The sequence below is a fragment of the Schistocerca americana genome, chromosome 5 (genome assembly GCF_021461395.2).
Source record: "Schistocerca americana isolate TAMUIC-IGC-003095 chromosome 5, iqSchAmer2.1, whole genome shotgun sequence".
NCBI lineage: Eukaryota > Metazoa > Arthropoda > Insecta > Orthoptera > Acrididae > Schistocerca > Schistocerca americana.
This window is the reverse complement of record NC_060123.1, coordinates 641,817,453-641,831,406: the sequence shown is the minus strand read 5'-3', so window position 1 is coordinate 641,831,406 and position 13,954 is coordinate 641,817,453. Positions and strand designations below refer to the sequence as shown.

The 13,954-nt window shown below is 47.0% G+C and overlaps 1 protein-coding gene across 1 annotated transcript in view; it reads right to left on the bottom strand.

Moving 5' to 3' along the window:
- The window catches only part of LOC124616603 (UDP-glucosyltransferase 2-like), a 102,692-nt gene that overhangs the window by 14,285 nt on the left and 74,453 nt on the right, over nucleotides 1–13,954 (bottom strand). Inside the window, exons 3-4 of the mRNA XM_047144924.1 lie at nucleotides 12,139–12,459; nucleotides 6,834–7,056 (exon numbers count right to left, since the gene is read on the bottom strand). Of these exons, the coding sequence (XP_047000880.1) occupies nucleotides 6,834–7,056; nucleotides 12,139–12,459 (544 nt within the window). The remainder of the gene's footprint in view (nucleotides 1–6,833; nucleotides 7,057–12,138; nucleotides 12,460–13,954) is intronic.

Genomic DNA, 13,954 nt, shown 5'->3' with positions numbered 1-13,954 from the left:
GCTCAGCTGTTTCTGTATCAAATAATGTAAGAGATTTCTCAGCACTGTCATTCCTAATTTTTCTAAGGGGAAGTTTCAAATAAAATGCTTTTTTAGCGAGCTTGGCTTGCAAATTTTTCTTCAGTGTCACACACTGCAGATCGTCCCCGCACTGACCTTGCCAGGAATATATAAACTGCTTTAACGTTGGTAGTTACCGCAGAGGGAAGAAAGCCACCGCCTCTTTATTATTCAGAAGCGTGAAAATTTGACCAACGGAAATTTTCGCAGGGCATTAGTCATTCGTTGCCAAAAATGACTGGATGACAATACAATTATCTATGCTACTGCTGATATTATTTTTATGGGCATTACGTCGTGGTTCAAGGCATAATTCTTTGCTTTATGTTTTGTCTTCCCTTGCTGGAGACATCATTAGAGGCTTTCCCAGTAAGCCGAAATGTTTATACACTAATCACCTACACAATAGAGCATATGTTCACCTTTTGCACAAATAAAAGCGGCGACGCGCCGTGGCCTGGAAGCTATGAGACCTTGGTAGGTCTCTGGAGGTAGCTGTCTCAACATCAGCACACACGAGTCACCTAATTCCCGTAAATTGCGAGGAGGGGGCGATGAGTTCTGACGCCACATTCAATCACATCCAAGATGTGTTTGACTGAGTACAGATCTGGAGAGTTCTGAGGGCCAGCACACCAACTGGAACTCGCCACTGTGTTCCTCGAACCACTCCATCACACACCTGGCCTTGTGATGTGGCACATTATCTTGTTGGAAAATGCCGTTGATGTCGGGAAACGTGATCGACATGAAGCCAGTGTACGATACTCCTTGGCTGTCGTGGTGCCTTGCGCGAGCTCCGTTGGACCGATGGATACCCACGTGAATGTTTCCCAGAGCATAATGGAGCTTCCGCCAGCTTGTCTCCATCCCTTAGTATAGGTGTCAAGGAGCTGTTCCCCTGGAAGACGATGGATTCGCGCACTCCCATCGGCATGATGAAGAAGGTATCGGGATTCATCAGACCGTGCAATGATCTGCCACTCCGGCAAAGTCCAGTGCCGATGACCACGTGCGCATTTCAATCGTGATTTGCCGATATCGTGATGTTAACACTGGCACAAGCATGGGTCGTCGGCTGCCGAGGGCCGTCGTTAGGAGTGTTCGGTGCGTTTTATGTTCAGACACACCTGTACTCTTTGCAGCTCTGAAGTCTGATATTAACTGCGCCACAGTTCGACGCCTGTCTTGTTTACCAGTCTGACCAGCGCACGACGTACATCTGTAATGAGCGGAGGCCGCCCATCCTCAAGACTTCTGGATGTGATTTTTCTTTGGTTTCGCCACATGGTGAAGACACCACAGCATTCCTCGAACACACGACAAGTTGTACAGTTTTCGAAATGGTCGTAGGGAGCCTCCGGGCCATCAAAACGTACCCTCGGTCAAACTCAGACAGATTGCACGCCTTCCCTATTTCTGGACAACGCGCTCATTGATACTAGATGCACTGTGCGTGTGTCCGACTAGCAGTCATGCTTCGCCAGGTGACACTGCTGTCGCCTGTGGTAGGTCGATGGTCATTATGTTCTGGCTGATCACTTCATGTATCCATGCAAGGGTCGGTTCATGATGTTATCAGGCCGCTGCCTAAGATTGAACAGGTGCGCCGACGTATGTTAGGGAGCCTGCAGCGAAGAAGAGTTGGCACTGTCTTGTTTATTTAGCACTATGGCCCACAACATGTCTAATTTCAATACTATTTCGTTTCTATTGCTTTTCAGTTAAAAAAATGTCTTGTGACGAGGGCCTCCCGTCGGGTAGACCGCACGCCTGGTGCAAGTCTTTCGATTTGACGCCACTTCGGCGACTTGCGCGTCGATGAGGATGAAATGATGATGATTTCTATGGCCTCTTTGTACATCCTAGCGTAGATATTATTAGATCCCGCTCTAAACACAGAGTCAGAGAAACGAATTTGGTCGTTCTCCGATCCCAGTGCATCTTCTACTGCTGATTTATCCGCCACTCTAAAACTCTGTTTACCTTTCTGCAGCTCGAGCATATTATTGTTGTGGTCTTCAGTCCTGAGACTAGTTTGATGCAGCTCTCCATGCTACTCCATCCTGTGCAAGCTGCTTCATCTCCTAGTACCTACTGCAGCCTGCATCCTTCTGAATCTGCTTAGTGTATTCATCTCTTGGTCTCCCTCTACGATTTTTACCCTCCACGCTGCCCCCAATACTAAATTGGTGATCCCTTGATGCCTCAGAACACGCCCTACCAACCAATCCCTTATTTTAGTCAAGTTGTGCCACAAACTCCTCTTCTCCCCAATTCTATTCAATACCTCCTCATTAGTTATGTGATCTACCCATCTAATCTTCAGCATTCTTCTTTAGCACCACATTTCGAAAGCTTCTATTCTCTTCTTGTCTAAACTATTTATCGTCCATGTTTCACTTCCACACATGGCTATACTCCATACAAATATTGTCAGAAACGACTTCCTCACACTTAAATCTATACTCGATGTTAACAAATATCTCTTCTTCAGAAACGCTTTCCTTGCCATTGCCAGTCTAAATTTTATATCTTCTCTACTTCGACCATCATCAATTATTTTGCTCCCCAAATAGCAAAACTCCTTTACTACTTTAAGTGTCTCATTCCTTAATCCAGTTCCCTCAGCATAACCCGAGTTAACAAGGCTACATTCCATTATCGTCGTTTTGTTTTTGTTGATGTTCATCTTATATCCTCCTTTCAAGACACTATCCATTCCGTTCAACTTCTCTTCCAAGTCCTTTGCTGTCTCTGACAGAATTACATCATCGGCGAACCTTTAAGTTTTCATTTTTTCTCCATGGATTTTAATACCTACGCCGAATTTTTCTTTTGTTTCCTTTATTGCTTGCTCAATATACAGATTGAATAACATCGGGGATAGGCTACAACCCTGTCTCACTCCCTTCCCAAACATTGCTTCTCTTTCATGTCCCTCGACTCTTATAACTGCCATCTGGTTTCTGTACAAATTGTAAATAGCCTTTCGCTCCCTGTATTTTACCCCAGCCACCTTCAAAATTTGAAAGAGAGAGTTCCAGTCAACACTGTCAAAAGCCTTCTCTAAGTCTACAAATGCTAGAAACGAAAGTTTGCCTTTTCTCAATCTAGCTACTAAGATAAGTCGTAAGGTCAGTATTGCCTCACGTGTTCCAATATTTCTACGGAAACCAAAGTGATCTTCCCCGAGGTCGGCTTCTACCAGTTTTTCCATTCGTCTGTAAAGAATTCGCGTTAGTATTTTGCAGCCGTGACTTATTAAACTGATAGTTCGCTAATTTTCACATCTGTCAACACCTGCTTTGTTTGGAATTGGAATTATTTTATTCTTCTTGAAGTCTGAGGGTATTTCGCCTGTCTCATACAATTTGCTCACCAGATGGTACTTTTGTCAGGACTGGCTCTCCCAAGGCTGTCAGTAGTTCTAATGGAATGTTGTTTACTCCCGGGACCTTTTTTCGACTTAGGTCTTTCAGTGCTCTGTCAAACTCTTCACGCAGTATCATACCTCCCATTTCATCTTCATCTACATCCTCTTCCATTTCCATAATATTACCCTCAAGTACCTCGCCTCTGTGTAGACCCTCTATATACTCCTTTCACCTTTCTGCTTTCCCTTCTTTGCTTAGAACTGGGTTTCCATCTGAGCTCTTGATATTCATACAAGTGGTTCTCTTTTCTCCGAGAGTATCATGAATTTTCCTGTAGGCAGTATCTATCTTACCCCTACGAGCGATAAGCCTCTACATACTTACATTTGTCCTCTAGCCATGCCTGCTTAGCCATTTTGCACTTCCTGTGGATCTCATTTTTGAGACGTTTGTATTAGTTTTGGCTGCTTCATTTACTGCATTTTTATATTTTCTCCTTTCATCAATTAAATTCAGTATTTCTTCTGTCACCCAAGGATTTCTACTAGCCCTCGTCTTTTTACCTACTTGATCCTCAGCTGTCTTCACTACTTCATCCTTCAAAGCTACTTATTCTTCTTCCACTGTAGTTCTTTCCCCCATTCTTGTCAATTGTTCCCTTATGTTCTCTCTGAAACTCTGTATAACCTCTGGTTTAGTCAGTTTATCCAGGTCCCATTTCCTTAAATTCCCATCTTTTTGCGGTTTCTTCAGTTTTAATCTACAGTTCATAACCAATAGATTGTGGTCAGAGTCCACATCTGCCCCATATGCTATGCTGTCTTACAATTTAAAACCTAGTTCCTAAATCTCTGTCTTACCATTATATAATCTACCTGAAACCTGTCAGTATCTCCAGGCTTCTTCCATGTATACAACCTTCTTTCATGATTCTTAAACCAAGTGTTAGCTATGATTAAGTTATGCTCTGTGCAAAATTCTACCAGGCGGCTTCCTCTTTCATTCCTTAACCCCATTCCATATTCACCTACTACGTTTCCTTCTTTTCCTTTTCCTACTATCGAATTCCAGTCACCCATGACTATTACATTTTCGTCTCCCATAACTATCTGAATAATTTCTTTTATCTCATCATATATTTCTTCAATTTCTTCGTCATCTGCAGAGCTAGTTGGTATATAAACTTGTACTACTGTAGTAGGCGTGGGCTTCGTGTCTATATTGGCTACAATAATGCCTTCTCTAAGCTGTTTGCAGTAGCTTATCTGCACTCCTATTATTTTATTCATTATTAAACCTATTCCTGCATTACCCCTAGTTGATTTTGTATTTGTAATTCTGTATTCACCTGACCAGAAGCGTCCTCTTGAGTAGTCACTGCCCGGAGATCCAGATGGGGGACTATTTTACCTCCGGAAGGCAAGGCCGTTTTGGTTAGTGTAACAAGGCCAGATCAGTCAATTATCCACACTGTTGCCCTTGCAACTACTGCAAAGGCTGCTGCCCCTCTTCAGCAACCACAGGTTTGTCTGGCCTCTCAACAATACCCCTCCGTCGTGGTTGCACCTACGATAGGGCTATCTGTACCGCTGAGGCACGGAAGCCTCCCCACCTACGGCAAGGTCTATGGTTCATGCTCGAACATATAATCCTTTTATTTATTATTAATTTGAAAAGTCGCCCTCAACTGAGTTTACATACAATACTGGCCATTGAAATTGCTACACCAAGAACAAATGCAGATGATAAACGGGTAGTCATTGGTCAAACATATTATACTAGAACTGACCTGTATTTAGATTTTCACGCAATTTGGGTGCATATATCCTGAGAAATCAGTACCCAGAACAGCCACCTCTGGACGTAATAACGGCCTTGATACGACTGGGCATTGAGTCAAACAGAGTTTGGATGGCGTTTACAGGTACAGTTGCCCATGCAGCTTCAACACGATACCACAGTTCATCAAGAGTAGTGACTGGTGTATTGTGACGAGCCAGTTGCTCGTCCACCATTGACCAGACGTTTTCAATTGGTGAGAGATCTGGAGAAAGTGCTGGCCAGGGCAGCAGTCGAACATTTTCTGTATACAGAAAGGCCGTACAGGACCTGCAACATGCGGTCGTGCATTATCTTGCTGAAATGTAGGGTTTCGGAGGGATCTAATGAAGGGTAGTGCCACGGGTGGTAAAACACCTGAAATGTAACGTCCACAGTTCAAAGTGTCGTTAGTGCGAACAAGAGGTGACAGAGACGTGTAACCAATGGCACCCCATACCATCACGCCGGGTGATACGCCAGTATGGCTATGACGCATACACGCTTCCGATGTGCGTTCACAGCGATGTCGCCAAACACGGTTGCGACCATCATGATACTGGAAACAGAATCTGGATTCATCCGAAAAAATCACGTTTTGCCATTCGTGCACCCAAGTTCGTCGTTTAGTACACCATCGCAGGCGCTCCTGTCTGTGATGCAGCTTCAAGGGTAACCGCAGTCATGGTCTCCGAGCTGATAGTCCATGCTGCTGCAAACGTCGTCGAACTGTTCGTGCAGATGGTTGTTGTCTTGCAAACGTCCCCATCTGTTGACTCAGGGATGTAGACGTGGCTGCACGATCCGTTACAGCCACGCGGATAAGATGCCTGTCATCTCGACTGTCAGTAATACGAGGCCGTTGGGATCCAGCACGGCGTTCCTATTACCCTCCTGAACCCACCGATTCCATATTCTGCTAACAGTCATTGGATCTCGACCAACGCGAGCAGCAATGTCGCGATACGATAAACCGCAATCGCGATAGGCTACAATCCGACCTTTATCAAAGTCGGAAACGTGATGGTACGCATTTCTCCTCCATACACGAGGCATCAGAACAACGTTTGACCATGCAACGCCGGTCAACTGCTGTTTGTGTATGAGAAATCGGTTGGAAACTTTCTTCATGTCGGCACGTTGTAGGTGTCGCCACCGGCGCCAACCTTGTGTGAATGCTCTGAAAAGCTAATCATTTGCATATCACAGCATCTTTTTCCTGCCGGTTAAATTTCGCGTGTTTAGCACGTCATCTTCGTGGTGTAGCAATTTTAATGGCTAGTAGTGTATGATTACAATTATCAAATACACCCTAGACAAAAGATATCACTATATCATACGCAGCTGTGATGAATCGATGTAGCAGTCACAATAAATGGGAAATTACAGACTGCGACACGGACAACTAAAGCGTCCATTATGACAGCGTTTGTGTAAAGAAAGGTAATCGTTACCTGTGTAAAGAAGAGAGTGTTTCCCAAATTCAAGATTATACGCAGTGATGATTTGCTATTGTTGGTCATCAGCTACATCAAAAACTGTGGAGAGCACGACGGCGACTTTGTGATGGCTACTTACGGAGAACATCGTTCTGAGGCATCCACTTCTGAGCACGCACATTGGGCGGCAGCTGTGGCAGAGACGACGGGTCGACTTTCCACAGTACTTTCTGCGGCACTGACGCAAAAGTGTCGATAATTGCCCTAAGCTTCTCCTCTGGCATGTCGTCAGTCTTCACCATGGACCCAAAACTGAAGTAGATCACTCCAGCAGGACTGTTGTCCATGAAACTCTGCAGATCCTGGGCAAGAGAAATGGAAACGAATTAAGAACAAATTACTTCCAGTTGTAAACGAAGACCTAGGCATAAATGCAGTCAACAGATTCAAACAGACGTGGGCTGCAGCTTGACAGGAAATTGAGACCGGCTCAGCTGTACCCTCTATCGCAGCGCATTAAGTAGAATTATGTAGCGTAACATGTTCGTGTGACTCACGGCTTCTAGTTCTCCTTGGCAAAAATAAATGTTCTTGTAGGTGTGAAAGCAAAGGACGCACGTTATTTATTTACTTGGCGCTCTACTGCCGAGTTATGTAAGCTTTTACGAACCACAGAATACCTTCCTCCCTTGCAAGCGAGACTTGAACAGAAATAATCTCCAGGAAGAATTTACTAGAGAAGAAATGACAGCACCTCGCACCTTATGGATCAAATCAGTACAGACAGAGTGCCTCCTCTCGGAATTTACAGCGTTAACGGAGAACCTACCAGTGCCCAACGGTTCAACACTCAAAACTGTAAAGTAGTGCTCACACGAAGGCCCTAATGCATGCACAGGGAAGTCGCCACAGAAACCATCTTAAGTCCGTGGAATCGATTTCGCAGGATCTTTAGTCCCTTGCTGCCAACAGTTACATCGTTCAGTTTATCTGTGCAGTAACCAGAGCCATCATCCTCGAGCTCGTTGCTGCACCCACAGCATATAAATTTTTATTAGCAATGCAAAGATTTGTTAGAAGATGAGATGTCCCGCATACAGTTTAAAATGAAAACTATAATACCTTCCAGGTGGCTATCCGAAAAATATTGGAAGTTCAACCTTTACATGTGATCGAAACCACCAGCACGTCGCCCAAAAAAGTATTGCCTGGAAGTCCATCGCTTCCCGTGAGGCTTGGTTGGAAGAGGGCAGGGGTGGTTGCAAGGAACGGTTGGTTCATTAAAACAATACCTTCGTAAAGTACTCGGGGAAATCAGTCTGGATGAGAAGAGACTTCAAATTATTCTTCTAAGTAACGAAGACGCAGTCAACTCTAGACCTAACTCCCAGACTGATGGGCTCACACCTGCGCACTTTCTCGTGGGAAGCGGACTTACTACTTTACCGAGAGGGATTGAGTCCTTAAGTCAATTAGTTTAGTAAAAGAATTCAAGCTCAAACTGAGACTTTTGGAATCTTAGGAAGTTCAAACACTCGTAAAAGTTGGAAGATCAGAAAAGGCAACGCCATCCATCCCCAAGAAGACGTCCTGCCCCAACATATTTGGAAAAATTGAAGGATAAAGGACTTAGGTATCAACCAAGATGGAGTTTATTGGGCTGTTGTCCTCAAGAGTCTAAAGCAGAGACATTACCAGGTCAATCCATCTGGCTATACCATTTGATGTTGTCGAGGTTGGGAAGGGTTCATGGTGCATTAAGTAAATTTCGTGTCAAAGTCTTTTTATGACTCATTGCGTTATTTTCGCTTTAGTGTTAAAAAAAGTTCTTACTGATGTGAAAGGAAGTGGCACATCTACACTCCTGGAAATGGAAAAAAGAACACATTGACACCGGTGTGTCAGACCCACCATACTTGCTCCGGACACTGCGAGAGGGCTGTACAAGCAATGATCACACGCACGGCACAGCGGACACACCAGGAACCGCAGTGTTGGCCGTCGAATGGCGCTAGCTGCGCAGCATTTGTGCACCGCCGCCGTCAGTGTCAGCCAGTTTGCCGTGGCATACGGAGCTCCATCGCAGTCTTTAACACTGGTAGCATGCCGCGACAGCGTGGACGTGAACCGTATGTGCAGTTGACGGACTTTGAGCGAGGGCGTATAGTGGGCATGCGGGAGGCCGGGTGGACGTACCGCCGAATTGCTCAACACGTGGGGCGTGAGGTCTCCACAGTACATCGATGTTGTCGCCAGTGGTCGGCGGCAGGTGCACGTGCCCGTCGACCTGGGACCGGACCGCAGCGACGCACGGATGCACGCCAAGACCGTAGGATCCTACGCAGTGCCGTAGGGGACCGCACCGCCACTTCCCAGCAAATTAGGGACACTGTTGCTCCTGGGGTATCGGCGAGGACCATTCGCAACCGTCTCCATGAAGCTGGGTTACGGTCCCGCACACCGTTAGGCCGTCTTCCGCTCACGCCCCAACATCGTGCAGCCCGCCTCCAGTGGTGTCGCGACAGGCGTGAATGGAGGGACGAATGGAGACGTGTCGTCTTCAGCGATGAGAGTCGCTTCTGCCTTGGTGCCAATGATGGTCGTATGCGTGTTTGGCGCCGTGCAGGTGAGCGCCACAATCAGGACTGCATACGACCGAGGCACACAGGGCCAACACCCGGCATCATGGTGTGGGGAGCGATCTCCTACACTGGCTGTACACCACTGGTGATCGTCGAGGGGACACTGAATAGTGCACGGTACATCCAAACCGTCATCGAACCCATCGTTCTACCATTCCTAGACCGGCAAGGGAACTTGCTGTTCCAACAGGACAATGCACGTCCGCATGTATCCCGTGTCACCCAACGTGCTCTAGAAGGTGTAAGTCAACTACCCTGGCCAGCAAGATCTCCGGATCTGTCCCCCATTGAGCATGTTTGGGACTGGATGAAGCGTCGTCTCACGCGGTCTGCACGTCCAGCACGAACGCTGGTCCAACTGAGGCGCCAGGTGGAAATGGCATGGCAAGCCGTTCCACAGGACTACATCCAGCATCTCTACGATCGTCTCCATGGGAGAATAGCAGCCTGCATTGCTGCGAAAGGTGGATATACACTGTACTAGTGCCGACATTGTGCATGCTCTGTTGCCTGTGTCTATGTGCCTGTGGTTCTGTCAGTGTGATCATGTGATGTACCTCACCCCAGGAATGTGTCAATAAAGTTTCCCCTTCCTGGGACAATGAATTCACGGTGTTCTTATTTCAATGTCCAGGAGTGTATTTACACGCAGCTACACCGAGTAGGGTTGTTGATAAAATATCGATATATACCGACGATATATTATCCACCGATATATCGATGTCGAAATGGCAATATCGAGTGCCGATATTTTTATTTAATGTGGTATTTTTTCACAATTTTCCTTAAATACTTGAAGTTCTTATTTTAATATAGCAGTAGAATATAATTTTACTTTCACTGTCTGAAGGAGTCTTACTACTTTTTGAGCCTTCATGTCGGATATTCCTCTTTGACTGTGTGAAGCCAGTATATGTTGCACAAAAGAAGAAGGACGATTGCAGGGGTGGGTGGGAGGGAAAGGGGTGATAGTGTGAATGGAATAACAAGATATCCGATGTGAAGAAATAGCACACCAGTTCCGTTAAAAAACAATTTTCAAGGCATGTAATGCGCTATTTCTTCGCATCGGCATTCTTCAAGAACAGTTGCTGAAAATGACGAACAAAAGTCTAAATGGCAAGACTGGATTTTTGCGGTGGATGGAGACGTGTGAGGCGAAGACCCGCCAGGTTAGCCGAGAGCGCTAATGCGCTGCTTCCTGGACTCGGGTAGGCTTGCCGACCCCGGATCGAATCCACCCGCCGGATTAACGACGAGGGCTGGTGTGCCGGCCAGCCTGGATGTGGGTTTTAGGCGGTTTTCCACATCCCTCTAGGTTAATTCCAGGCCGGTCCCCACGTCTCGCCTCAGTTGCACGACTCACAGACATTTGAAACACATCCGCACTTTTCCATGATTTACACTGGACGCAGACAGATGGGGTACTCTGATTCCATCCCGGGGGTTACAGGGTGGCGGCAGGAAGGGCATCCGGCTACCCCTTCACATTAACATGCCAAATCCGATTTAACCACAACAACCCCGCGCAAAATGCGGGACAAAGGCGCAAGAGATAGTAGTAGTATTAGGAGACGTGTGAGGGGAAATGATGTAATCGGCGCTTGGCGCTACCAACGGAAACTACAACATTTAGCTTCACCATGCAATGTTGACACTAAAACTGCTGGGTCGCTGGCATTGGCAGAAATGAAAAAAAAAACACGGAAGTAGAATGATGATGATGTTTGGTGTGTGGGGCGCTCAACTGCGTGGTTGTCAGCGCCCGTACAAATTCCCAACTGTTGCTCAGTCCAATCTCGCCACTTTCATGAATGATGACGAAATGATGAAGACAACAAAAACCAAAAACACCTGGCATCTCGAGTCAGGTGAAAATCCTTGGTCCTGCCGGGAATCGAACCCGGGACCTCGAGCTCGGGAAGCGAGTACGTGACCGCGAGGCCATGAGCCGCGGACCGGAAACGGAATGAAGTGTTCTGGACAAATTAGTTATGTGACGAAACCAAAAGACGGACTCATCGGACACTTTTTATTGTGCTGCTTACATGCAGTTACCATTGTTAGCAAAGTGGTTATCGCTAAGCATGAATGTGGATCATTTTCCATTCAATTCTAGCTCTAAGGGGCATAGGCAGGTTGCTAGCTTGTTGATGTACAGAATACCTAATAATAAATCAATACTTAAAAATACAGCTCTAAAAGCGGGAGTATATTTACAATATTCAGCCAATATTTTTATATGCCGTTATACCCGCCAGGTTAGCTGAGAGCGCTAATGTGCTGCTTCCTGGACTCCGGTAGGCGCACCGGCCCCGGATAGAATCTGCCCGGCGGATTAACGACGTGGGCCGGTGTGTCGGCCAGCCTGGATGTGGTTTTTAGGCGGTTTTCCACATCCCGATAGGTGAATACCGGTCTGGTCCCCACATCCCGCCTCAGTTACACGACCCGCAGACATTTGTAACACTTCCGAAATATTTCATGGTTTACACTAGACGCAGACAGTTGGGGTACAGTGATTCCATGCTGGGGGGCATGGGGTGGCGGCAAGAAGGGAATCCGGGCACGCCTTTAAATTAACCTTGCCAAATCCGTTCTAACCACGCCGACCCTGCGCACATTGCGGGACAAAGGCGCAAGTGAAAGAAGATTTTTATATGCCGTTATATCGATATTTTTTAGTCGACTTGTAGACATATCGATTCATTTCGATACTGCTAGAATGAATATTTATGTATTTAAAATATCGATATATCCGATTACCGATAGTTTTAAAAATATCGACAGTCGAGCACCCACCTGCGGCAGGGGTCGGGGCTCCTCCACGTGCAGCCCGCCGACCTCGACGAAGGCCGGCACGTTGGGAGCGGGCTGGTCGACGCTCCAGTGGCTGTTGACCAGCACCAGGCTGGTGTTGCGGACCACCTGCGCCAGCGGGGGCGTGTCCGCGCCCAGCACCTCGCGCAGCTTGCTGTCCATGTACCCGCCCGACAGCAGCCAGTCGACGGCCCTCAGGTACACGTGCGTCACCGTGCTGTACACCCGGCCCCAGAACGTGAACGGCGCCGTCAGCGGCACCATGTACTGTTCCGTGTAGGCGGGGTGCTCTGGGTTACCCACCTGCGGACCATTGCACAGGGTCTAAATACACCGACGGAAAAAGAATCGCAACACCAGAAAACAAGTGATGTGGAGAAATGAAATTTCTGGAACACATTTGTCTAGGCAACGGATTTAAGTGACTAACACTGAAGGATCACATGTTAATGTAAGCGCGAGGTAAGCAATTACAAATATGCAATGCTGGCATATTAACTGACGATGTAACTAGCAGAAAGTTCAAAGCAAGCACGCGGACGTGGGTCCATTTTATTTTACAGGTACCGGATATCAGTTTTTGGGATGGAGTTCCATACCTGCTGCACTTGGTTAGTCTGTCCAGGGACGGTTTGTGCTGGTTGTGGGTGAAGCTGGAGGATGTTGCCCCACATGTGCTCGAAAAATAGTTTTAATGGCTCTGAGCACTATGGGACTTAACATCTGTGGTCATCAGCCCCCTAGAACTTAGAACTACTTAAACCTAACTAACCTAAGGACATCACACACATCCATGCCCGAGGCAGGATTCGAACCTGCGACCGTAGCAGTCGCGCGGTTCCAGACTGAGCGCCTAGAACCGATAGACCACCGCAGCCGGCTATGTGCTCGATTAGGGACAGTTCTGGTGATCGAGCAGGCCAAGACAACATGCTGTAGAGCATTCTGGGTTACAACGGTGACATGTGGGCGAGCGTTATCCTGTTGGAAAGCAACCTCTGGAATGCTGTTCATGAACTGCATCACAGCAGGTCGAATTACCGGAGTGATGTACAGTTTTGCAGTCAACGCGCGTGGGATTCCGCTGATAATGGTAACTGATGCTGTTATACAGTGTATACTACATGCTCCAAGTACACTACTGGTCATTAAAATTGCTACACCACGAAGATGACGTGCTACAGACGTGAAATTTAACCGACAGGAGGAAGACGTTGTGATATGCAAATGATTAGCTTTTCAGAGGTTGGAACCGGTGGCGACACCTACAACGTGCCGACATGAAGAAAGTTTCCAACCGATTTCTAATACACAAACAGCAGTTGACCGGCGTTGCATGGTCAAACGTTATTGTGATGCCACGTGTAAGGAGGAGAAATGTGTACTATCACGTTCCCGACTTTGATAAAGGTCGGATTGTAGCCTATCGCGATTGCGGTTTATCGTATCGAAACATTGCTGCTCGCGTTGGTCGAGATCCAAAGACTGTTAGCAGAATATGGAATCGGTGGGTTCAGGAGGGTAATACGGAACGCCATGCTGAATCCCAACGGTCTCGTATCACTGACAGTCGAGATGACAGGCATCTTATCCGCGTGGCTGTAACGGATCGTGCAGCCACGTCTCGATCCCTGAGTCAACAGATGGGGACGTTTGCAAGACAACAACCATCTGCACGAACAGTTCGACGACGTTTGCAGCAGCATGGCCTATCAGCTCGTAGACCACGGCTACGGTTACCCTTGACGGTGCATCACAGACAGGAGCGCCTGCGATGGTGTACTCAACGACGAACCTG